This window comes from Onychostruthus taczanowskii, unplaced genomic scaffold (assembly GCF_017590055.1).
Source record: "Onychostruthus taczanowskii isolate IOZ18803 unplaced genomic scaffold, ASM1759005v1 scaffold80, whole genome shotgun sequence".
Taxonomy (NCBI): Eukaryota; Metazoa; Chordata; class Aves; order Passeriformes; family Passeridae; genus Onychostruthus; species Onychostruthus taczanowskii.
Genome location: NW_024505893.1, coordinates 3,463,352 through 3,488,045, shown reverse-complemented (window position 1 = coordinate 3,488,045; position 24,694 = coordinate 3,463,352). Strand labels below are relative to the sequence as shown.

Here is a 24,694-nt window from a genome sequence, read left to right as displayed (position 1 = left end):
AGTAATAAATAAATAATAAAATGTGTATTGGTTTACTATTAATATTTAAAATAATAAATGACTGCATAATTCATAATCATAAACCAGCATTTTTCAGTTTTTAACCACACTTTTATTTCCTGTAAAATGTTAATGCATGGTGTGAAAATAAGTAGAACAGAAATTCAAACAAAAGTAATATGACTGATCAAAGGCAAAGGGAAGGAAAAGAACTTCCTGAATACTACCACCAACTCACAAAAAGTTAATTGTCAAGAATTCCCAGAGTGAGCAATGGAGCTGTTGGATCTGCTTTGTGAAAAAGACATCAGACGCTTCAAAGCACAAATATGAAGCAGTTACCTAGAGATCTCTCTCAATTCACACTGGAAGCAGCAGAGGGGCATCAAGGCTATTTGCCTGTTCTCCTGAGTTTTCCTAGGCTAACTGTGGAGGGCCACAGCATCCTGACCATTAGCATCACCAGGATGAAGCAGCTGCCTAAATCTGCTCCACTTCCCCACTTTGCACACATTAGATACATGCCCAGAAGGGAATACAGAAAGTGTTGGGATGGTTCTGCAGAATTCACACTGTGGTGAGACACAGAAGCAGGCAGAGCCTGAGCTGAATGACTGGCCAGAAGCAGAGCCAGGAGGTCATTCCCTGATGCTTCCCAGAAAAACCTTGTGGGAAATGGCTGTGTCATCATGTACATTCAGTGCAATGTATGTGTTCCTGAAAAATTACTTTAGAGAAAGCACATAGACATTGGGATTTTTCTGAAGTGTCTAAGAAGTATAAAGAAATAGATGCCTACTTGGTAATAAGAGTATTGATAAGAAAAATGCAGCTACATAAGTGTTTGGAAACAGGCACATCAAAGATCTCACAGAAGCTAATAAATCTTGTGCAACATTAAATAGTAATATCGCATATACATGCAGATAGCAATGAAAGCCAGGATAAAACAGATTCCTTGTTAAAACACATTTTCTATGAGCTTGGATCTTGATTTAGTAATAAATAAATAATAAAATGTGAATTGGTTTACTATTAATATTTAAAATAATAAATGACTGCATAATTCATATTCATAAACCAGGATTTTTCAGTTTTTAACCATACATTTATTTCCTGTAAAATGTTAATGCATTATGTGAAAATAAAAATAATATGACTGATAAAAGGCAAAGGGAAGGAAAAGAACTTCCTGAATACTACTACCAACTCACAAAAAGTTAATTGTCAGAATTCCCAGAGTGAGCAATGGAGCTGTTGGATCTGCTTTGTGAAAAAGACATCAGACGCTTCAAAGCACAAATATGAAGCAGTTACCTAGAGATCTCTCTCAATTCACACTGGAAGCAGCAGCGGGGCATCAAGGCTATTTGCCTGTTCTCCTGAGTTTTCCTAGGCTAACTGTGGAGGGCCACAGCATCCTGACCATTAGCATCACCAGGATGAAGCAGCTGCCTAAATCTGCTCCACTTCCCCACTTTGCACACATTAGATACATGCCCAGAAGGGAATACAGAAAGTGTTGGGATGGTTCTGCAGAATTCACACAGAATTCTGCAGAAGAAGCAGGCAGAGCCTGAGCTGAATGACTGGCCAGAAGCAGAGCCAGGAGGTCATTCCCTGATGCTTCCCAGAAAAACCTTGTGGGAAATGGCTGTGTCATCATGTACATTCAGTGCAATGTATGTGTTCCTGAAAAATTACTTTAGAGAAAGCACATAGAGTTTTAGAAATCTTTCTGGGAATCACTGTAGTGCCTTCTTCCCTGTAAAACAAGGTAATTTTGCTGCCTCTGCTAAAAAGACAAAAAGATTTGAATAAAAGGGCTACAGAGAATAACAACTTCCCTCGCAGAATGCAGTCCAGCCCTGGGGAATCAATCATGTAAGCAGTTACTTAAAGTCTGGGAATGTTTCATAGGCTGGGCAGCATGTAAAGATTTGTGGGAGCTGGGCAAGATACACATGACCATGTGGGTGGAAATTGCTAGAGAAAAGCTGTAGATTTCTAGTCAGCGTTTGAGTTGGCCACTGTTGTCTGTAACCCCTGCAACACCGAGGAAGGGCCACCTTCAGGAGAAAAGCTGTGTCTGGAAATTAAAAAACAAATAAATCCATTTCAGCCAGTCTGAGTAATGAAAAGGAAGGTTGGCAGTGGTTGCTTCCACATGCCACCCTTCACAAATAAATACTTGGAAAATACAAGTATCTTCTGCCTCATCCTGTTCCTACTTTGGCTTCCCTAGTTTCTCTTTCAGAGTAGTATTATACCATCCTGACCTTAGAAGTGATTCAAACAACAGGTTTTTGTTTCCCTTCCCTTCCCTTCCCTTCCCTTCCCTTCCCTTCCCCTTTCTTTTTCAGATTTGGGTCTATATTTTTTAAATTTCTTAGTTTTTTTCTTTCTTAGAGTCCTAGCCCATAAAGCCTTGCATTTCAGAGAACTAAGCCCTGGCAAATGAAAAAAAAATAAAGGTAAGCAGGTCACTCTTGGGAGTTCAAATTTTATCCCAAGACCCTCAGACAAAGGAAAAAATGAATTTTCATTTGATTTTTAATTTTAATTTGAAAATAAACAGTTTGGATCCACTAGATTCAGATGCTGTCTTAACAAGATATGTGAAACTTATTTTACTAATTTAATTTACTTAATTCAAATACCATTGTTGTGCAGTTAGGATTTTCAGGTTGGGAAACTATCTAGAAAGGAAAAAAAAATCAAGAATGATCATCTGAGAAGGAGGAAAAAATTGCAAAATCTTGTTTGGAAGTCTTAGAAGGAAAAAGTAAAGAGCTTGTCACTTGCAAATAGGGGGAAGTTTTGAAGACTCTCAATGCAGAAGTCTTAACAGGCATTTTTGACCCATTTGATTTCCTGTCTTTACTCTCCAGCAGGTACATCCATGGTCAAGGTCACCCTTCTCTTAGTTAAGGAATATCTAATGATGCTTACATGCCATGTTCAGGTAGTTTCCCTTCAAAAAGGCTTCAAAATACAGCCTCTTCCCTTGGATCTCTGCATTCAATTATATGTTATGTTTTTGCAACAAGGGAAAAAAGCAGGGACAGGTACCAAGTCCTTCTGTCCCCCAAAACACAGGAAAAAAAAATCTGCCTTTATAAATACAACACTGGTGCTGACTGGCTAGAGCCTGCTTACCCTAATGAGCTTAAAATCTTATTTGCAGAGGACATCTGTCAGGGCAGAAGTGAGGTACGCAAGTGCTCTTAATCCATTAGCTCTAAATCCAGCTGGGCTCTCACACTCCTTTTTTTGAATCAAAGAAGAAAACCCAAGTGGGGACGTACAATGCAACAGGGCACAACTTCAACAGCAGATCCTATGCAATAAGCACGTGGGATTTTAAGGTGAACGAAGGAAACTGGCAACAAAACTGGGACCATGATGGAAAACTCCTGAGACACAGGCCAGTTTGCAGCTCAGGATGACACAGTAAGTTTGATTTTTTTTTGTGTGTTCTGGATTTTTGATCAAAAATAAAGACGAGGAAAAAATGGGCTGCACACCTTCTCGCAGTGAGATTGATAGTACTGCTGCAAGAAGTGCTCTTAAGGCTTTGAATAAACCCAAAAGTGTTTTGCCGATTGATTCAAGAGATAAAGGAATCCCTCTGCTGGTTAAAGGTTCATCTTGCTACAATATTGATGAGTATGGGATTCAGAGGAAGGACTACCTGGAAGAAGAGGAGGAGGATAGACTGTCAGAGCTGGACAAAAATGATAATGTGCAGTTATCTTCCAAGGCTCATTCAGATTCCCAGATTTCAAGGGAAGACAAGAAAATTGAGAGGACAGCCACAGATGCTGAAGTCGTCATGTCTGAACTGATTGAGTCTCAAAAGCACATCACTGAGTCCATAGAGATCAGAAAGCAAACCTCCTGCGAATCAGAGGCATCGGCTTTCATCTGGGATGACAAGAATGAAAGCAACGCAAAGCAAATCCCAAAGAAAGGAAAGAAGAAAAAAGCCCATAAGCTGGCAAAGCAAGGTCAACCCAACAAAAGTAAAGAAAAGTCCATTCTGGCCCCGTGTGAGACAGAGAAGAAGGTAGACTTCCCAGAGCTGCTGGTCAAGGCTCACCAGAGTGCGTACGCCTACTTACACCCCAACCTCTCCAAGTATGAAACTATTCTGCACATGGCCAACCAGGCCACCCAAACTCAGCTCTTCCTGCAGCAGATGATCAGCTTCCTAGTGCTTCGCTTTGATGAAATCAACCAGCTCTTGGAAGAAATTGCCAGCGATGGGGAAAATCTTCTCAAAGATGTAGGTGGGAATCTGGCATGGCCGGCAGAAAAGGACGATTTGAAAGAACACCCTGATCTTCTGCAGCAGCTGCTGCAGTACACAGTGAACAAAATGCAGCTGGTGAGTGGGATGCTGGCCTCCCTCACGTCCAATGCCCTGCAGGAGACGTGCAGCTACCTGCAGTCTGCTGCAAACAACTTGGAGGGCAAACTGAAAGCAAAGCAGAGCTTTGATGAGCACCTGCTACGGACAATAAAGCTGCTGGAAGCCTCAACTGTGGGATCCTCTCGGTCCCACGGTGATGACAGGACTCTCTGTTCTGAGGACAGTGGCATTGGTGTGGACAATGAATCCCTCAAAGAGTTCAGTGCTCTCAGCCAGCATGGAGCACAGCCAGGTGACTCCTGTGCACACGGACATCCAGCCAGAAAGCATGCCGGAACCGCGGAGCGGGTGAGCATGGGCACAGCTGCATCCCACGGCTGTGCTCTTGGAAGGCATTTTAAAGATGTGTTTCATTCATCTGTGCAAAGTAGGGAAGCGACTTCTTGTCAGGGTGGAGTAGCAGAAGGTGTTTCTACCATGCCCCAATATGCAAGCTTGAGCAAAAGCCGTTCCTACAACTCCTTGCAGTCTGATTCTATTCAGGAAGGTGAGCATTCCAAAATCTGTGAATCAGCAGATTTTCTTTCGGATGAGGATGAGGACGATGATGATGATGAAGAAGAGAGCACGCTGGGGGAGGATGATGACAACACAAGTTTATCAGAAATGGGAAAAGATGCTCTGCCGAGGTCCCTGTCATCACCTGCGCTCACTGATAACATTCAAAGGCAGTCCATCAAAAGGGCAGAGAATGCAGATACAGAAGAAATCATTTTGAAGATGAAAGATGCCATCAGTGAAAAAATCAAGTTCGTCCCAGCTAAATCCAGGCGTAAAGAGTGGATAGAGGATGAGAGTGGAAGGGCAGTCCTGGCAAAGAGGCCCAGTACAGCAACAGGCAGACAGAAAAGGTTTGGGAAGCAACGACGGTCCAGGTCAGAGGAGTCCCTCAGAAGCCAGGCAGAGGACCCGACTCTCCTAGAGCTTCAGAGGACTCAAAAAGAGCTCAGCAAAAGGCTGGCAATGTTGTATGGAAAGGATATAGCTAAAAACCTGGAGCTTTGGAAATCAAGAACAGCACCTTATTTGCAGGATGATCAAACTACATCTAGGTCCTCCCGCAAGCTGAAGGCAGGCCTCTCAAAAAATTTCAGCATCCTGCCTAACCAGGATAAAGTCCCTTTGTTCACATCTGATCAAAATCCTGTCCTTCTGCTGAATGAAAAGAGAGTCAGGAAGCCTGTAAGAGCTACTGTGCCTACCCAGGAGACATCAGGAGGCAAAGAAAATGAGCCTCCTGGAGCACAAATGTTGAGTGGCAGCAGCTGTACCCCCCGGCAGTCTGTCAAAAAACTGATTGAAACTTTCAGTCCTACTGATGATCTTGCAAAAGCCAAACCTCTAAGATCCTTAGGACCAATAAAGTGCATCAGAAAATTTGGACTTCCAGTCATTCCACCCACCACTCCCTTCCAGAGAGGCCTGGCACCTTTAAATCTCAAGCATCGTGTTTCACCAGTAGAAGACACAAACACCAATGATGTTTCTTCTAGTTTTCCAAATGCCTTTCTTCCTGCACCACCGACAGAATTAAGCAAGAAGGACACAAAGGAAGAGATGGATGAAGACACTGAGAACCTGCCACCGCCACCACCTGAAATGTTGATGGACACTTCCTCTGAAAATTTATCCGAGCCTGAAGAAGCTGCAAGAACAGAAGGAAACTCTTTGGAAGATGCCAAAACGACCACCAAACCAGAATTGCATGCTGCTAAGAGATCACAAGTTTCCCCAAAAATGAAAGCCTCCCTTCAGTCCATCGACTTGCTGCCAAGCAAAAATATCAGTGGTCCCAGTGCTGTGGCTAATAAAGGTCTAAGGAGCACCAGGTCAGGGGATGAGAAACTGCACAGGTACTCTCTGGAGCTGAACCCCACCAACGTGCGCATCCCCAGCCCGGAGGAGATATTAGAAACCCAGAGGAAAGAGGCTGCGGATTTATACAAGCAAACCCATAAAATTATTCCTCTTCAGAACCCCAGTGGGGCTTCAAACCCACACAGCAGCAGCTCAGAGAGCAAGGGGCCCAACACACCTGCGCCTCCAGTGCCGCGCCAGAAGCATGGCTCTGCTGATGCGCTCCGGAGCAATGAGAAGGGCTCACTGTTCACCAGGAGGGTCTCCCCAACCAGAACTGCTCCTTCTTCACCAACTGAGAAACGGCTTTTCAGCCCCCCAGCGCACCACAGACATTCTCTGCAGGCTTTCAGCAGCACACAACCCAGCTCACCCGCCATGCAGAGGAAACCCAGTCCCCCGTCCAGCCCCAGGATGCCCAGCCCACCTCTGCAGAAGAAGCTGCCCTCTCCACCACCGCAGCGAAAACCACTCAGCCCTCCTGTGGGGCACAGGCAAAGCTCACCAACAGCACAGCGCCTGGCAGGCTCCCCCACTCCATTCCCCACCACCCCCTCTCCACCAGCCTCGCCATCTCGCTCCTCCAAGGGGCCAAGAGCTGGGCTGGACGCTGGGGACGAGCACCAGCTCTCCTCCTCCAAGAGGGGCAGCAATGTCCGCTCCATATTTTGCCCGGCCACCTCTTCCTTATTCGAAGCCAGACCTCCAGTGGTACCCAGCAAGTGCACTGCTGAGGTGACCAGCCAGCCTGAAGCTGCAGCACATTCCCAGAAGAGCAGCCTGCCGTTCCAGCAGCCCAGTGACCGGGCCAGGAAGCTGTCCCTGAGCACCAGCAATCCTCAGCCGTTCGTGAGGAGAAGTTTCTCCGACCGCCGCCCAGGGGTCCAGCCTCATCTCCCAGCTTCTCTAACAGCTGGCAGCGAGCCTGCGCTTCACCAGGCAAGGTAAGGAACTCCATGCCAGAAAAGCAGACCTGTAGCACCATGCTGGCTTTCTAAACTTCTGATGGGAATTTAAAGTTGTTAAGAGGTTTCCCAGAAAGGTGTCCTGTTCACGTGCAGAATAGATGGCTGTGCAAAGATAGCACTGATCATTGTCAGTCCCTTCCAACTGAAATAATCTGTTCTGTTTTCTTGCCTCAGATTTCAGTAGACTATCAGTCTGAATGAAGGGAAGAGTTAGATTTCCATGGCTTGCTCAAGCCTTACCCTTACATATAAGCTGTGACAAGCACCCCAGGGAAAATTCAGTGTTGGTTTCATGGCACAGAACTCCCCTTATTTCTGTGGGGACTAAGGGCGTCCACATTCAATTCCTAAAAAGCTCTGAAGTAGCCATCAGGTTATAAACATAAATATTTATGAGAAGATATGTGTGAGCCAAGAGGAGGGTGTTGTTTTAGCATCAGCTTCTAATCCAGTATAAACTGTTCATCTGAAAGCTTTGGGAGAATGTTTCAATTCAGCTGGCACGGATGAGAGACAGATAATATAAAGGCAAGGATCTGTGTGGACAAAATTATAGGCTGGAATTTTGAGCTTCTTGGGCACACTTTCAGACCTAGGTGCTGATGTCAAGTCTGCTGGGTCCACAGCCCAAGCCCAGTTTTCAGAAGCATCCCATGGCTACTGGAGATTCATTGCTCTGAAAAAGAAATCTAAACATCAACACATGCTAGTTCCATGATTGCAAAAAGTGGTGGCCTCTTATTAAAAAAAACGGGCTTAGCTTATCACCTAAGGAAGAAAAAAATCATAAAACCAGCCAGTAAATAGAAGTGGGTATTTGGGAATACTCAAAGATGTGTAACAGCCTGGAAGTACAGTGTTATTATTCTAGTTTCTTAACATCTTAGGATGTGTAAGTCAATTAAGCTTTAAGCTTCTCTGGTAACCTTTCCACACATGAGCAGTATTTTTGCTCTTGCCCCAGAAGAGCTGCAGTCACATGATTCATTCCCTTGAGGAGGGATGGGGATTGCAAGATCAACCCCAACAGGATGAAATTGCACGCAGGGTACTGTGAGCACAGGGACAGTCATGGGCACTGAAGACAGACTTCCAGGCATTCCCACCCCAAAGACAGAAGGACTGAGTATCCCATGCTGGCAGTAGAGAAATGTGCTGAACAAAACGTGTAAAAAACACTGGGAAATGCAAATCATTTTGCAGTCCCAGTTGTAATATTGCATTGTAGTCTGACATTTGAATATGTCCTAAAATTCCTGTGCAGTGTTGTTGGGTTTTCTGTTATTTCTATGTACTGTGTGAAGTCAGCTTTGTCTACTCCAGTGCCATCCAGCAGAAATAAATGTTTTCAAAAGAGTTTTTATGCAAAACCTTGCAAGACAAAAGCCCAGGCAGTTTTATGGATGCATTTTATTTCATTGTTATAAATTGCTAGCTAATTTATACTTCAGTGGGGTGTATTATCTTTCTATCAGTCTGTCAGACTATAGTGAGTAATATAAAACAAGTCACTGTAAATAAAATCATCCCTTTCATGAAAAAGTCATATATCCTATTGTTATGATCTACAAGTATTTTGGAAGAACTAAAGATATCCTAGGTCAAATTCAGCTTATCATTTATCCCAATGAACACCAACAGTAGTACTAGTCAGTTATGCCAAATTTATATCAACATACACAAAAGGGAAATTTAGACCATTAATTACCACACACACTGATTTAAGATGCAATACATGACTGTGTGTTTTCTTACACCCAAAATAAGCTGCCTGGAGTAAATTTTATGGACCTTGCCTTGGATGGCCTAAAATGAACACCACAGCCAATGGGCTGATGGGCAGAGAAAGACCATTTTAGGAATGAACACGGGGAAAAAGCTCTGAGAGGTCTTCACATCACTCAGGTCCTCTCCTCCTGCTCAGGAGTGGGGTGGATGCCACAGCTGTGAGCACCACATCACCCTGTGCAGATGCTGAGCCCTGCTCTTTTAGCAGGTGCCTTAATAGACACAGCACCACACTCTGATCCCTCTTTCTCCTCCAAGTGCATTAAACAGCCAGAACTTTTTCTGCTTTGTAATTCATCCTGCTGACAGAGGAAAATCTCAAAATGTCTAAACCTAGAACCTAAACCTAAACCTCCTCATTCCAGCAATGTTTGTACCTGGTCTCAAATTCACAAGCCATCACCCCACAGCTGTCAGTCTCCTTTCCTTCGTTCCTCCCCTTGCTTTAAAACCTCTTCTTTCCAAATGTAACAATGCCTTTTTTTGGTCTGTGTGGTGCTTTTCTGTGTTATTTTTCTGCATTATTAGCAGATTCATTAGTAGAAGGGAGAGGACACAGAATCAAACCTGAGATACTATCAATCTTTCATAGGAGAAGCATTCTGAAGATCAGTGAGTTATCCAGTTTCTCCCATGCTCACAAACTCAGGGATATAAGAGATATATCCCCCGACTTTTCCCATACCAAATTAACACATCCATTTGATGAGAAGTAGGTTGCCAAAGATCTGGCAGAGCTTGTGCAAGCAAAAAGAGGCAGCTGAGTTGCCTCTCCCACACACCCCCTTTTAGCAGAAACACACCAAAAAAAGGGCTATTTCCATCTTATTTTTCAATCTGGCATTGATGGGCATTAAATGTCAGTGTTGTGCACAGATTTGTGTGTCTCCTCCTCATTGCTCTCCTAGGAGGCAAAACCCACTTTTTCCAAGTATGACTTCTGCCCATCCCATGTTATAAGGAATATCAAGATTTAAAACATTAGTAGTTCTAACTAGAGCTGGAGCTGGAGCTTTTCTTTTAATCTTAGATCTTACCTGACAAGAACTTCAGTTCTCAAGTCTGTTCAACTGGCTCCCATTTGACCAGCTTGTGGCTGAATAGACTGAGATAATTTGGCTGGTTTCTAAGCTTGGTCATTTGACAGCAAATCAGCAATTATAGGCATCTCAGTATTGTACATTGACATGTACAACTGCTCTGCTCACAGAAATTCTGTTAATCTGTAACACAGCTTCTCTGTATGCACCTTAACAAAATAGTATTTCATCGAGACTGCTCCTCTCCCAAGTGGTAGAGCAGAGAGAGAAGATAAAATGCCATTGTCTTTAACATACTGTTCAGTGGGAGCTTGAGAATGGACTGGGTTGGCTGAATCAGGATCAAAGCAAGTAGCCCAAATGAGCCCTTCTGCAGCTGGGGGATATTTGAATCTGGATTAATTTCATGGCTTGGACATGTGTCACAAATCCCTTCACTTAGCAGTTCAAATCATTAAGTTAAGAGCAGGAACATAACAGCTTGTCTGCAGTTGAAAACTCATTCAGTTTAGCAGTTTATACACTTAAAATACAGTCATGATTCCCAGAGAGCTCTGAAATATTTCCCCATTGAGTTTAAACCACATGAATGAGCTGCAGCAGTGCAGAGCACACTTCACACACTGCAGCAGGAAGGCACAGGGCGTGAGATACCCATGACTAGATCCAGTGATATGACCAGTCTTGATGCATAAAGTCCCTGTACCCCCAGGGAGTGCCAGAGCAACCTCAAGAACGTCATTTACACTTTCTGCATCTCAGTGCTTCTGTCAACAGAGTGAGAGTAGCAGATTTATAAGAGCAGAATTCCCCTCCCACAGTCATGCTGGAAAATCACTGCACACATGTACAAATCACTGTACACTGTGCTCAGAAATCACTGTAACCAGGTTAGGCAGATGCACATCAGAGGTAAGACCTTTCCTTCCCTTCAGCAGTCTGAAACAAGATTTTCACTCAAATCTGCCCCTCTCTGCAGGGAAACCCAGCCTCACACCGATCCCCTGTTAAACACACAAAATGTTTTCTTCCCAAGGGAGGTCTGGGAGGGGAGAGTACAGTGCATTTGGCAGGACAAAAGTAAAATCTGGATGGTGCACATCAAGAGGGCGTTCAGGAGGAGATGGAGAATGACAGGGTGTGGGGAGTGACAGGGTTTGTGCTCCGTGGGCATGCTCTAATCAGTGCTGTTTTAAAAAGTCATGATTCATTAACCTCTTAAGCATCTTTCCTTCTGCAGCTTGGAGAAGAGCCCTAGGAAAGCAGGTGACTCTTGGAGCAGCTCTGGCGCTCCTGAAAGCAGATCTGCTGCCCACCCCGAGCTCTACGTGGTGGGCCAGGGGCTGCAGAGGGACTGACAGCAGGAGCACCCCCAAGGCAGGGGCACGAGCAAGGCCAGAGACCCCAGAGGGAGGAAACAGCCTTAGCCAAGCCTCCAGAGCACAGCTCCACCTTCAATTGCAAGGAAACTGTACGATGGCATTGCATCAAACCCCCAAACTGGGCTCAACAATCTAACAAAATACCAGCCGGCTGCTTCTCCTTTCATGCCATGGTTTTGCTCGGAGATCCACATGGAGCAAAAGAAACACTTTGTAACTGGGTGAGTCTGAGGCAAATTTGGACCTACAGCCAAATCTTTTTTTCCCCAGTTTAGACAAAAGATTTCAAAAAGCTAACACAAGTTATCATTATTCAGCATGTTATTTATTCAATAGCATCACAGTCTGTGTAAAAAGGGCTGTTGTGACTTTTCCAGGAGGGAGGTAAAACCCTGAACCAACTGAGTATTGCTGCAATTAAACATCCATGGCTTCAGCAAAGCCACATTTTTACCCTAGGTAAGATCTACATGCAGGAAAAGAATAATGTCATATACAAGTTTAAAAAAAGCAACCCATTTTGAAGGGAAAAAATTAGGGATCTTACTCCCTCAAAAAAGCCTTTGATCTTCTAAATCACCTTTGATTACCAGATAATCTTATCACCTCTAGTTTCCAGGGAACAAGGCTTAATCCTGATTAGAGTAGTTTTGCAATCGCCTGATCGAACAACATTATAAATCACAAAGCATGTAAGGACACATTTGGAGGTTTATTTGGGCTTGTTTTTCTTTTCTTTTTTTTTTTTTTTGTAAAAGAAAAAAATGCCAGAAAAAAATGCCAGCATAGAGAATCCTGTTCTCCCTGAAAAAGTTTTGTATATTTTTTTCTGATTTATGCAGTTTGAGGGTATTTACTTTAATTTCACTGGATAGTTTAGACAGATTCTTGTTAATAAAAACACAAGTTATTTACAGTCATTAATCCTAAGATTTTACAGCATTCACTGAAATACAGTCTCAAAAATTACTGGATCTTCCTCACCTAACTAATATGTCATTGTGGTTAAGATGCAGCTTTTAATTAATGTGGCTTTAGTTTCATTTGACATGTTTTCATCTACAACTTTAGTACAGAATAAGACCATTTAAAAAAAAAAAAAAAAAAAAAGCCATTTGTATCATACTTTGTTAGGAATAGTTTAAATTTTTTCCTACAGTCTTCATCAAGGTGGTGTCTGGGAACTTCACCTTCACACAGCATTTTTACCCTTCCTGCCCACCTTCATGGTGAGGGGATGGAGCTTCACCTTCTTCAGTACAAGGGTTACTCTCTGGATACTGAACTCCTGAGTTTTAGTCCCATGCCTTAACCGCAAGCATCTCTCGCCAAGTACAGTGCCATGTTGCACCACAGACACAAGGAAACCTTAATTATTATGTTTAAAGTGGGGGTTTGAATATAGAGAAGCAACTCGAAGTGAATGGATGCTTTGGATGCTCAGGGGTCTGTGATCTTAAAGAGGCCATACCCATGCAGATGTCAGCCAGCCCACTGTGTAGTCATACAGGCAGAGGCACCATCCCCTGTCAAGCTGGAAAATCACCAGGGACATACTGCAAAGCTCAGCAGCAGTGTCAGCTCTGCAAGTTAGTCCTCCCCCTCATCAGAAGTGTAGTTCTCTCCCTCCTGGATAAGAATACAAATGCATTTTTGCATGCATTTTGGGTTGGTTTGTTCTGCTGGCAGTAACCCTCCAGAAGAGAAGCAAACCAGGAACACGACAGCAGGAAACTGGCATTTTGCAGAGGAAAAGAGAGCAGAGTGGGAGGACAGCTTCTCCTCAGCTACTGCAATCAGCTCATCTCTTTATGGCTTCATGCTGAAACTTCCCAGCACCCCTGATGGGGAATAGGAGAAAATATTTCCTTACATCCCTCAAGAAACAGATTCTGCTACAGCAGCACCTGGGGCAGCACTTCACTTCAGCAGTCAAGCTGGAAACCTCCTCCCACATGTGCTCTCTGGACTTGGAGTGAGCCAAAGCATCTTTGCCCAAAATCAGGTTCCTTGAAGGAGCGTACATGAGCTGCCATCCTGGACTTCATCCCTCCCGGCTCTGACTGAGGCTGTGGTCGTCAGGAGACTCCTTGCAAACACAGTCCCACCTGGAGACTGCAGCTGCTGAAGGATTCTCATGCTGCCCAAAGGATGCTGCAGCAAACTGCTCATTGTATGCAAGACACAGCTCCTGGGGGAGTGATCTGCAAGTTTGTAATGTGAACTCATGGTTACATGTAGTTAAGAGGTTCTCTTTAGTCCAGTAAGGTAAAAAATGTAACTCTTGTAAAAAAATGTAACTCTTGTAAAAAATGTGTTTACCTTTGATTTGTATTGCAAGCATGAAATTGAGAGTAACTCTAGTATTCAGGAAATGATAGTTTGGCCCTCCACTTTTTAAAAAAAAAAAAATTAATTTTTAACAGGTTTTTGGTCAACAGTTCAATTTTTTCACAAAGCAACATTTCTGGAATACAGTTGTTTTATATGACCAGGCTCAAATTAAACATTTATTTTTTACAGATGTAAATAAAACAGAGGCTTTATATACAAGGTATGAGTTTGATCTCCCATATTCTGTATGCAACCAGTTTCAAACTTAATCCAGTGTTATAGTATTGATGCATTCCTTACTGCCCTGAACTGTAGAAAGTCCATTTGCTTCCTCTTCCCCCATCCCAGCACAAATTTGTCTTGTTTTGTGTTTTGCTGGTACATCAGTCAGGTTAGATTGCATTTCCATTCAACAAATATGCCTTTTTTTAGGCTACAAGATCCAGCCTGGGCACAGACAGACCAGAGCACGGGTCAGCTGTGCTTCCACCGCTCCCCTGCCCTGATTTAAGCCTGAGCTACCTGGCAGTCTCGTACTCAGCTCAGTGGAGCTGCTGTGTAAAACCACAGCTAACTCGGGGACAGTGGCTTGGTCCTAAGGGTTAAAATCAGAGTGCACTCCCCGCAGTGGAGTCAGATTGCAGAGAGATTGAGCAGGATCAGGTTTCCAGCCAGGGCTTCTTCACAGCTGTGAGAAGAGCAGCCAACAGCTCTGTGCTGCACTTTATCTGCAGACCTTTAAAAAGTTGGCAGCTGCCCTTGTTTCCAGTGACACTGCTCAAATCTCAGACCTTTAATGGGGTTGTCATTTCATTCCCTTGGCATCTGAAGATGACTGGAACACTAAGGCACCACAAACACTCCAGTTTCTTTTTTCTGACTTCAAGAACTACCTCAGATATCCTGGAGAAGAGGAGACTGAGGGGGGACCTCGGTGCAGTTACAGCTTCCTTGTCAGGGCAAGCAGAAGGGCAGGCACTGTTCTCTCCTGTGTGACTGGACCTGAGGAAATGGCCTGAAATTGTGTCAGGGGAGGCTTAGGCTGGGTATTAAGAAGAGGTTTTTCACCCAGAGGGTGGTTGGGCGCTGAACAGGCTCCCCAGGGCAGTGGTCACAGCACCAAGCCTGACAGAGTTCAACAAGTGTTTTGAGAACACTCTCAGGCACATGCAGTGACCCTTGGGGCATTCTGTGCAGAGCCAGGAGCTGGACTCGATGATCCTTGTCAGTCCCTGTCAATTCAGAATATTCTGTGATTCTGTGATTAGCAACATGGCTGAGAATGCTGTGCAGGTTATCAATAAATTCAGCATGTTGCAGTGCTAGCAGCTTTTAACATTCAAAGCATGTCATAACCATTTATGAAGTTTTACCATTAAGAGAAATATTCTGAGAAGATGTCATCTTTGCTATAGGAAGGAAAGAAACCATAACACAGAGATAAAGTAACATCTTCTTACTGTCATGTCTCATCAGTAAAGAACTGCCAGTATCTCCTGAAGAGAAAACCTGCTGGATTAGAAAACCATTAATTCTTCCAAATCAATGTACCCAGTGCCATCATGACTACAGCACATGGAAATGCATTTTACAGGTGTGGACTTCAAACTGTGATTTTGATCTTCCTGGGCAACATCCTATGGGCAAGATCCATAGCACCTGCAGTATGGATTAGGGGCTCACTTCCACATTGTCCTCAGGTAAAAGTGAAGGTTCATACAAACCTCTCAGTTGTGTACTGGATCATCTGAAACCTGGGGGCAAGGATCCCAAGTTTGCATTTCTTGTCCACAGTCCTTTTTGGATGAATAATGAAAATGTTCATGTCAAAAGAAAACGTGCAGATAGAGACAGTAGATAGCATCAGGAAAAGGTGATCAAGGCCTTCATTATCCCTCTGATCCCATTTCCATTCATCTCACATATACCTGCCCTGCACCTATCCTGTTCCACCACTTCTAGCACAAAATTACCTACAGCCCTCACAACCCCTAATTGTTCTCCTCTCAGTGACATTCTGATTTTCAAAATCTGGCCTCTTATGTCTCTTCCTTTATTCTTTTATCTTTCTTTACTAACATACAACTCTGTGATTGCATTAAGTAACAGTGTGAGAATTCCTGAAGTTGGACTGTATAGTACACACCATTTTCAAGGTTATTTCAAAGGAAAAAGGGGTGATAAGCCTATCTTACTCCATATCTATCCCTCCTGCTTTAATAAAGTTTTCCTCAAGGCACAGATTAATTGATTGTACAGCAATTAAGGAGAAATGGAAAGCTTTCAATGCAACAGGCTGCCCTTCAGTTATTAATACTACCTAACCACTGGCTCCTTAGGATAGGAGTGAACCCAAGTCCAAGCCTGAGGATGCTAACAAAGACCGTCCTTCCCCAGAGCAGTAGGTACAAAGCTGTGAACAAAACTTTCCAGGCATTCCAGCAGACACACAGACATGTGGCAAGGCAGAGATGACTCTGCAGTGAAAATCTAAACAAACAAATTTACCAGCTGCTTGGCTTTTAAGTGTGACTCTGTCAATCTCATGGGGTCATTTCATTGCAGCCTTGCCCCCTGTTATAATTAGAAGTTTAGTATCTTTTACATCTAAACTAGAAATTCAACCTGCCAGTACAATACAATGGCCTCACTTTTGGAATGTTTTACTCCTCTTGGAAGCTTTGTGTCTCTTTGCTAATAAATATAGTTAATGTGGACAACCAGGGCACAAGGCAATGCATCTTTTGGATCTTTTTGAATAGGGAAGGTTTCAGCAATAACCAGATACCCATGCAGACCCTTGCTCCTTTATGTTTCAGGGAAAACACATGCATATACCTGCACATCTTAAGTACTGTAAGGGACCTGGATTGTAAGTGGGTTCTCATAGTGTGGTTTCTCATGTGGAAAAGCCAGGAAACAGGGAGCATCAGGGACACCCTACTACCACAGTGCTCTGCAGCTGAGCATCTAGTTAGAAAGGACTCCTGGTAAGTAGTTACCTCATTATCAGTCTTAGACAAATTTCATATTAGTCCAAATAACATACCAACAACAGCTTGAAACAGAGTGCAAAAAATTTACAAAACTAAAACCCTCTAAGGTGAAAAACAAAGAACCTAAAATACACCATGGACAATTTTTAAAAACCCACAGGAAATGCTATGCTCTTCATGTTTAAAAACTCAATACTTCAGAACTATTTATCCAAGAGCCAAGAGAAGAAGAGAGCATGTACTGCACCTCTGAGCTCTGCTAGCCCAGGCAAGTTTATGATGTCCCATTTTCAGGCTCCACAGAGTTTTCTTGACAGCCAAATCACTGTATTAAACTTTTCCACAGAAGAACAGCCACTGCAAACACCACAGCAAAGGGCTGCAACAGGCATTTAGATGCTTGGAGTATTCCTAGTTTCCCTGGACTGATGAGTGGCTCTGCAACATGTCTTCTCCCAACACACAATGAAGATTGTTGTGACCTTTTCAGAGGCTACTTACAAACCAGTAAAAATAGCCTCAAATAAGCTTAATAACTCTTAAAGCCTCTTAAGTAAATTCATAGTAATTTTAAGAGTCTTTTGATAGGTTTAACTTAGACTCTTTGCAGCAAAAAGGAGACTAGGACTTGTGTGAGTTTCTCTATTCTTTGGATGATAATTCCCAGGAGACTGATATGCTTCAGAAGTACAAAGCAACAGCTCTGGGGTGACTGCTTCCCAGCCACTCACTTGGGGATAAGAAGCCAGTCCTGCAAAAAAGTAGGTGGGAAGCAAGCACAGGGGCCAATGTAGCCAATTATCCTAAGCTTCTTATCTCAGATTCTCTTTTCCTTCTAAACTTCCACAAAACTCAGCTAAGACCCAAGCAATACCTAACTCCAGTTTTGTAAGCCAAACACTTCCCAGTGCTCTGAAGCAGCAGCTGGAGGACCTTGCATCGTTCCTCTTTGCGGATGTTCATGTTTCTGGTGTGAAAGGGCAATGGCTTTGAGGAGGGACAAGAATGCCCCTATTCAAACAGTGGCTGTGCAAGGAGATGTGAAGTTTCACTGCCTTTTCTAGGATATTTTAGAAAGATCTAAGAGAATACTGTGGCATGGAGCAGGTCCCTAATTGTGTCTCCAGAGAAATCCCCAAAGCAGACATGCACTCTGCTGCTGATGGCAGCCCCATAAGCTCATGCACTAGTTTTCCCTGCAACATGCCACCCTGCCTGGGCTTTACTAGGCCAGGACTAGACTCATAGCTAAGCAAACACATGCAGCCATGTGACAGAGTCAGAAAAAGTTTTCCTTCAGAAAACCCAGTTAACATATTCACATGCAGTTTCTTCTATAACATCAGAAGCTGGCAACCATGAGGACTTTGCTGTCAAGAGATCACAGTATGCATTGGGCCAGAAGCGTTTTTCCCTAAAGCAAAGAAAATTGGAATGTGAAGTTTAAAAGCTTCAAATGACTATGAAAGGAAACTGTAGAATAATTTCTGGAAAGGCAGCATTGTCAATGATCATGCAGCCCACCAAGAGCTGGAACTGAATCCAGAATTGCTTGTTCCAGCTATGCAGGAATTCATTACCCTGGCAAGCACTGGTCCATGGGAACAAATGATCCCTCAGCTCTGGGCTGAATGGCACTCAGGCTGGAGTGTAAATAGATTCGAGGAACCCTTGTCACTTGTTATTGCCCTCACAGGCAACTTATCCTTCTGCAAGCAAGTTGCAAACAACACTGCTGGACTGCTCTCTTCGGTAAATATACATAGAGATGACTTTTCCAAAGCAGTGTATAATTTCCCAGTGACGTACACGACCTCTTCTTACCTATGAATTGTGATTGAAGACAGCTGTGAGCCAGATCTGTGTGAGGTTGCAAAGGAGAAAAGCTTTGGCAGCTGGGCACAGTTCTCTTTGTTTCTTTGCTCAGGCCTTTGGTGATCACAGAACTCATCTAGGCAGAAAACTTTTGGCTAGACAGGATCTTTTGGATCCATTGTCCCCCAAACATGCCAGTGTGTGGCCCCGTTGTAATGCCAAGTAACAAAAAGCAGCACAAATGACACAAAGAAAACATGGCAAAAGAGGAAGAGGAGAGGCCCAGTGATGAAAGGATGTGGTGAGACACTGGCACATGGAGTGAGCTGCACTCCCATAACCTCTAGGGTAGCAGGTGCGGGTCTCGAATTGTCTGCTTGGTTTATTTGAATTTATTTTATTTAATTGTTGGTGGTTTTTTAAATCATCAAGATAAAATACTTACAATTAAAAATATATCATCAAAATTTAAAAGATACAATCAAAACACATTTATTCAAAACTACATCTAAAGATCAGAACATATGCACATCTCTAACTATAAAGCTTAACACATAAATCCTATTGTACAAACACTCTTCAGGCAGGCGGCAGCTTCTTCCTGAGCTTGGAGAATAGAGAGCTCTTCTGGACGGGAGGGTAGGAGACAATCAGAAGTCAGCAGAGAAAACCTCTTGGTAAGAGGTAGCCAGTCAGGGAAGAGTGTAGCCAGTCAGATCTGCAAAGTGTAGACACAAAGTGTAACAGAGGCCGCAGTGCAAACCTAAAGCATCTGAAGTGTGATAAATATATTACAGTGTTGGCTTTCACAAACCTTGGAGTGAACACTATGGATTTTATAACACTGACTTTTGTCAGCATTAAAGCTTTGAGTTCTTTTAATACAAATGTTGCATTGTGATGATGTTAACATTTAACCAATGAAAGAATCGAGGCCCATTGATTGTATCGAAAAGCAGCAGACACCATGATGAGGATGACTGCACATGCTGTGAAGGGAAGGGAGAGAGGAGGAACTATGTTAAAGTATTTGAATATGAATTACCATTTATGAATATGCATTTGGCTGATGCAATACCCAGGGTATATTAGGGTATTGACCAGTGTGCTTCTGGCTGCGGCTAAGCATCCACCACTGTTCCTTTTGCTTTATTGGCTTCATCCCCTATTGCCTCTTATTAAATTTATTTTAAATTTTAACTGAGGTGTGGGCTTCGTTTATTACATGAAGCTACATACTTAATGGGACACATTTTCTGGAAACGTCTAAATAGCTGCACAGGGAAACATGCTCCTGCCAGCAGCACCTTGAGGCAGGCCAGGGGAAAACCCTGACCCACTTCCACAGAGCTCCCACAGGAACAGCCTGGCCTCTGGGCTGCCCTGGGACAGCAGGGAGCCCAGAGCCCTGTGCTCTCCAGCAATGGCTCAGCTGCACATGCAACCTGCTGCTGCTCTCCCTGACCCACAGCTGAGCAGCCCTACAGCTCCACGGGGCACTGCCAGCAGCACTGCTCCTTGCAGGGGCACATGCACGGCACAGCTGTTCCATGCCAATGTGCACAGCCTCTCTGGGCTGCCACAAGACCCTTCCTCCCAACAGAGAGCAACCCAGCTCTCACCTCACCTCTGTGTCAGGCTGATCCATGCTCAGCCTTCACCTCATCCTCCCTGGCAGTGACCCCGGGGCCAGCGCTGCTCTGCGGCCTCTGCCGGTGCTCCTGGCCGAGGCCCCTGAGCTGGCCGAGAGCCCAGACCTCCATGGCTCCACACACCATCCTTGCAGTCATGGAGGGGAGGGAGGGTCCTTGGGAGTGGAGGATGCTCAGGAATCCCACCTTTACAATAACCCATTTAATGGGTGAGGCACTCATGGAGCTTTTTAATTAATCAGAAGATTGCTTTGTTTTTATTTTTCATGAAACTAGTGTGCATTTAATTCCTCTGAACAGTATTGAGTTAGCAAGTTGGAAGAGAAAGATGGAAGGCTCCAATGATAAGAGGGGAAAAAAGATTACTTCTTGAGACTGGGCTTCTGTGAATACCCAGTAAAGACTCACACAGTTGTGGATGGTATTTCTGCAAATCAGAAAGATCTCTTAACAAGCAGGCAGGCCTTGCTAGTGTTTTTTATAGGACCATAATACCATCCTCAGGGTTGGACCTGATCAGCAAGCACAGATGACAGGAAATTTATCTGTAGTGAGACCCAACATTGATGGCAAAGAAAGAAACAGGACTTGCATCTCATGGCCATGTCCAATTTGGGGTCAGCTGTGGCCACAGTCCCCGTCCCGGCTGACAGTATGAGGGATTTGGCCACTGTCAAAAAGGAGAAAGCAGGAACTCTGATATTTAAACTGATGAAAGAATGAATTTAAACTAATGATAGAATGTTGTGATGCCATGGGCATCCTTGCAGGATCATCTGTAGCTGTCAGCCACCTACTCTGACACAGAGACTGACCACCATGGACCAGGTTTCCCTGAAATCTGAGGGGATTTTTTTTCCATTTGGCTTCAGCCTTTCAGCTCCCTGCTATCCTCACCTTTTCCTTTTCTGGTAAAGTCCATCTTCGAACCCGTGCTTCTGCCTGGCAGAAGGATCTGGGTTTGAATCTGGGATCACTCTCAGAGTTGCAGCGACGGGAGCTCGGTACCCAGCCTCAGAACAAGGTCGGGTGACTCCAGTCGCCAGCGGTCGGCACAGAGAGGCAGAGCCAGACGCGTCTGCTGCCGCTGTGGCCGTGCCAACCACAACCTTTACCACGCCAGTTCTGGGTTGGGTTTTGCACTTTTGGGATTTTTTTTGTTTGTTTTTCTTCACAACAAAAAGAGTGCTGGGACATGAACAATAGCACTGCATGTTGAAAGTAAAAGAAGCTTTGCACTCCATTAGATGTCCCAAGTATTCAGGGAGCCTGTATCTGAGGGGAACAAATTGAACATACAAAAGTTCAACTTTTCTCTACTTTATTGTTCCACAGGTTTATTCCCTGCTTTGATTATTGCACACACACCCAAACCCAAGATAAACATGATCTGCCTCAAAATATTTCTGATCTTGGTAGTTCCTGACAATTCAAAATTTTCTTAATGGAAATATCACAGGGCAGGTTATTCTGAAATACTTTCCAACAGAGCTGTTAGAACTGAGAGAACTAATCATTCTTTACATGACTTCACAGAGGATAAAACCATGTGGCAGCCAAGCAGTAAAAAAAAATAATACCTTTCTTAAATCAGGATTTTTATCCCCTGTAGAAGAGTCAGGTCAATAATAAAAGAGCGACAAGTAAATTTTAATGGTATAGCTCATTTCTAGTCCAGAATTTATCCAACAAAAAATGTCACTTAAATTACTAAGCAATACTTCTCTCCAACTGCATTCAGTATTCCAGCTGCATATCAGCAATGAAGGAATCATTCTAAAGGGGCCATGCCCAGGATTTGGAAGAACTAAGCCTGAGCCACGGGACCAGTGGGTCTGATGCCTTTTTCTGCATCAGCAAAATTATTTGTTCAAGTCTCATCTCTCCTGTCTATTCAAAGAAGCTTTGCACTCTGCATCAGATGCCCCCAGTGTTCAGTGGGCTGGTATGATCCATGTATCTGTAGAGAGTAAATTGGCCATGCAAAATTCTCCTTCATTGTGCCTGGGCTTTATTCCTGCTTGCTTTCCTGCAGACACACCCAAACCCAACATTACAACACCTGCCTCAAAACAATTCTCATTTTGACTGTCCCTGAAAATTCAAACCTATACTCCGAGTGTTTCCCTGTCCCCAGGGACAGCCTCCAAGGCTGGGCTCTCTCCTGCAGGGAATGAAGAAGAGCGGCTGCACTTGCCAGTGGCTCCGGGGCCTGACGATCAGCACTTTGAATGCAGCTTTTGTCCACACTCTGCCCCCTGAGCCGAGCAGCCTTCCTGGGCATGGGCACCACCTCTGCAGGCCAACATCCTCCAGGCACAGCTGCAGGAAGGAGATTGCAGTAAGTCCTGGCTGAAGGAGTCTCCAGGCTGCTGCAGCCCTTCACCTGCGGCGGAATCTTCTTGCGCTGCCAAGGGATGGGGGAGCAAAGGGGGTGAGGGGCTCCTTGCAGATGAGGGTCTCCTCCATCTGCTGCTGCTCACTGGGCTGATGCAGCTGCTGGTGCCTTCCCCCACAGCTGTATCAGGAGCCTGCCTGGGAAAATAACACTGCCAGTGCCAGCCACTGATCCCTGCCATGGCCCTGCCCACAGGGCGTGCTGCCCACCAAACTGCTCCAAGTCAGGTGATGTCAGACGATATCAAAATACATTCAAACAATGCATTTTCCACATTCTGTCAAAATCATGGCCATGCAGTCCACATACTGGAGGCAGACTGCTGTTGGCAGAATGGGGGAAGCCCCAGCAGCTGCTATCCCCGTGGATGGATGGCCATGGCAGCAGAGGCCAGTCTCTCACTGTGCCCACTGCCAGGAATCAGGAATTCTCTAAGAACTGCTTGTGCATCCTAAACCTTTCCTTATTTTCTCCCTTTCCATGTCATCCTCCTCCTCTCCAACAGCATATTTTACTTTAGTTTGTTTATACTTAACCAAGGTCATTGAGATACTTGTTTCGGGACAGAGAAGCCATTAGCAAAAGTCATTTACAGGATGAACCCAAAAATGTGTTTGTTTTGTTGTTTTGTTTTTTTTTTTTAAACAAATAAATCACTTCCCATAGCACAGAGGGAGGCTGAAAGCAAACCATCTGTAACTCAGACACTGCACAGCATTTAACAGACACAGGTGCATAGCCCACACGGGCAGCTCCTATTCCCCTATGAAACTTCCAAGAATCAGAAAGAACACTGAAATACTTAGGAAGAGAGGCAACTCTCACCCCTAGAGCTGGTGGGGTACTAAGTCCCTTTGGAAGCAGGAGCATAACAAGAGGCAGGAACATGAACCACCCTGCCTTACAGCAGGGTGCATTTACGCCATCCTCAAAGGCGAGTCACAGGCTGTTCCTGTGATGCAAAGAATTTTGTGGATCTGGTCTGGCACCCGCTGGCCACCTCTGGTATTGCTCCTTACCACTCAGTTTATCTCCTCTAACTGGGAAGTCCACTGCATGAAACAAAAATCTCAGAGGCCCTGCAGTGGTGCCTGGACAGACATTAAACACATTCCTATAAATGAGACACAGTAATAGCTAGGCAAATAAAACCCAAAGTTACACCTGAGGGTTTCCACCCTATTTATTTCCTGGCTGCTTAACTGCAGAGGTTTGCACTGGACTCCTCACAAATTCTCACCCAACCTCCACTGCTCCAAATGAGCAGCTGGTCCATCCTAGTCATTCTCTTCATTGCTCTCAGACTACCAGGATTAGATTAGAAAGGAGGACCTATCCCATGTCCAGTGTCTCCAGACAAAGGAGGACACAGTTTAGTCCTCGACTGGCTGAGACCTTGGGTTTGCAGATAAAGTTTTCAGGATTAGAAAGTGCACAGCATTGTCAGTTAGCAGCTCAGGTGAGGGCACTTTTTGACCAAGGAGCCCGATTGTTTGCAGCTGCCACAGCCAGTGTCACACAGAGCAGCTGCCTGAGGGCTGAGGACAGGGTGAACTGGCTCTCCTAACCCCAAAGCAAGAGACCAGAACTCACCCTCGCCACCAGCTGGCTGTCACTGAAACAGATTAACAGAATCTAAATGTCTGTGAGAACCAAGAATGAACAAAATGCTCTTAAGATCCCCCTGCTCTTCCTGCTGCCAGGTTCTCCCCCAGTCCCACTCCTGAATAGTTTCTGGTGCATAGAACGATGGACACAGGCAATGCCAACCTTACAGGTAACAAGGACAGTGGTAGCAGGTTCCCAATGCCACCATTCCCCACATCCAAACAGTGCCAACAGGATACTCTGCTCTGTCACCCCAATCCAGGGCTTCTGCTTCCATTTCTGGAAGGGCAGCGATGCAGACACAGAGAGGACCGTGCAGGACCAAAACACAGCTGGCTCCTTGCATTACTCCACACATCGAAAGCTCAGCAGACCAGCACTCACCCAGAGGGAACACCCCTCCATTCACACCCCTCTTCTG

General features: G+C 44.5%; 1 protein-coding gene across 1 annotated transcript; it reads left to right on the top strand.

Annotated features, from left to right (window-relative positions):
• The first annotated feature begins 3,514 nt into the window (after positions 1–3,514).
• On the top strand, positions 3,515–11,446 carry PCARE (photoreceptor cilium actin regulator). Its single transcript, XM_041424185.1, has 2 exons — positions 3,515–7,236; positions 11,329–11,446. The coding sequence occupies exons 1-2, from the start codon at positions 3,515–3,517 to the stop codon at positions 11,444–11,446; spliced, it is 3,840 nt and encodes a 1,279-aa protein (XP_041280119.1).
• The last annotated feature ends 13,248 nt before the right edge of the window (positions 11,447–24,694 follow it).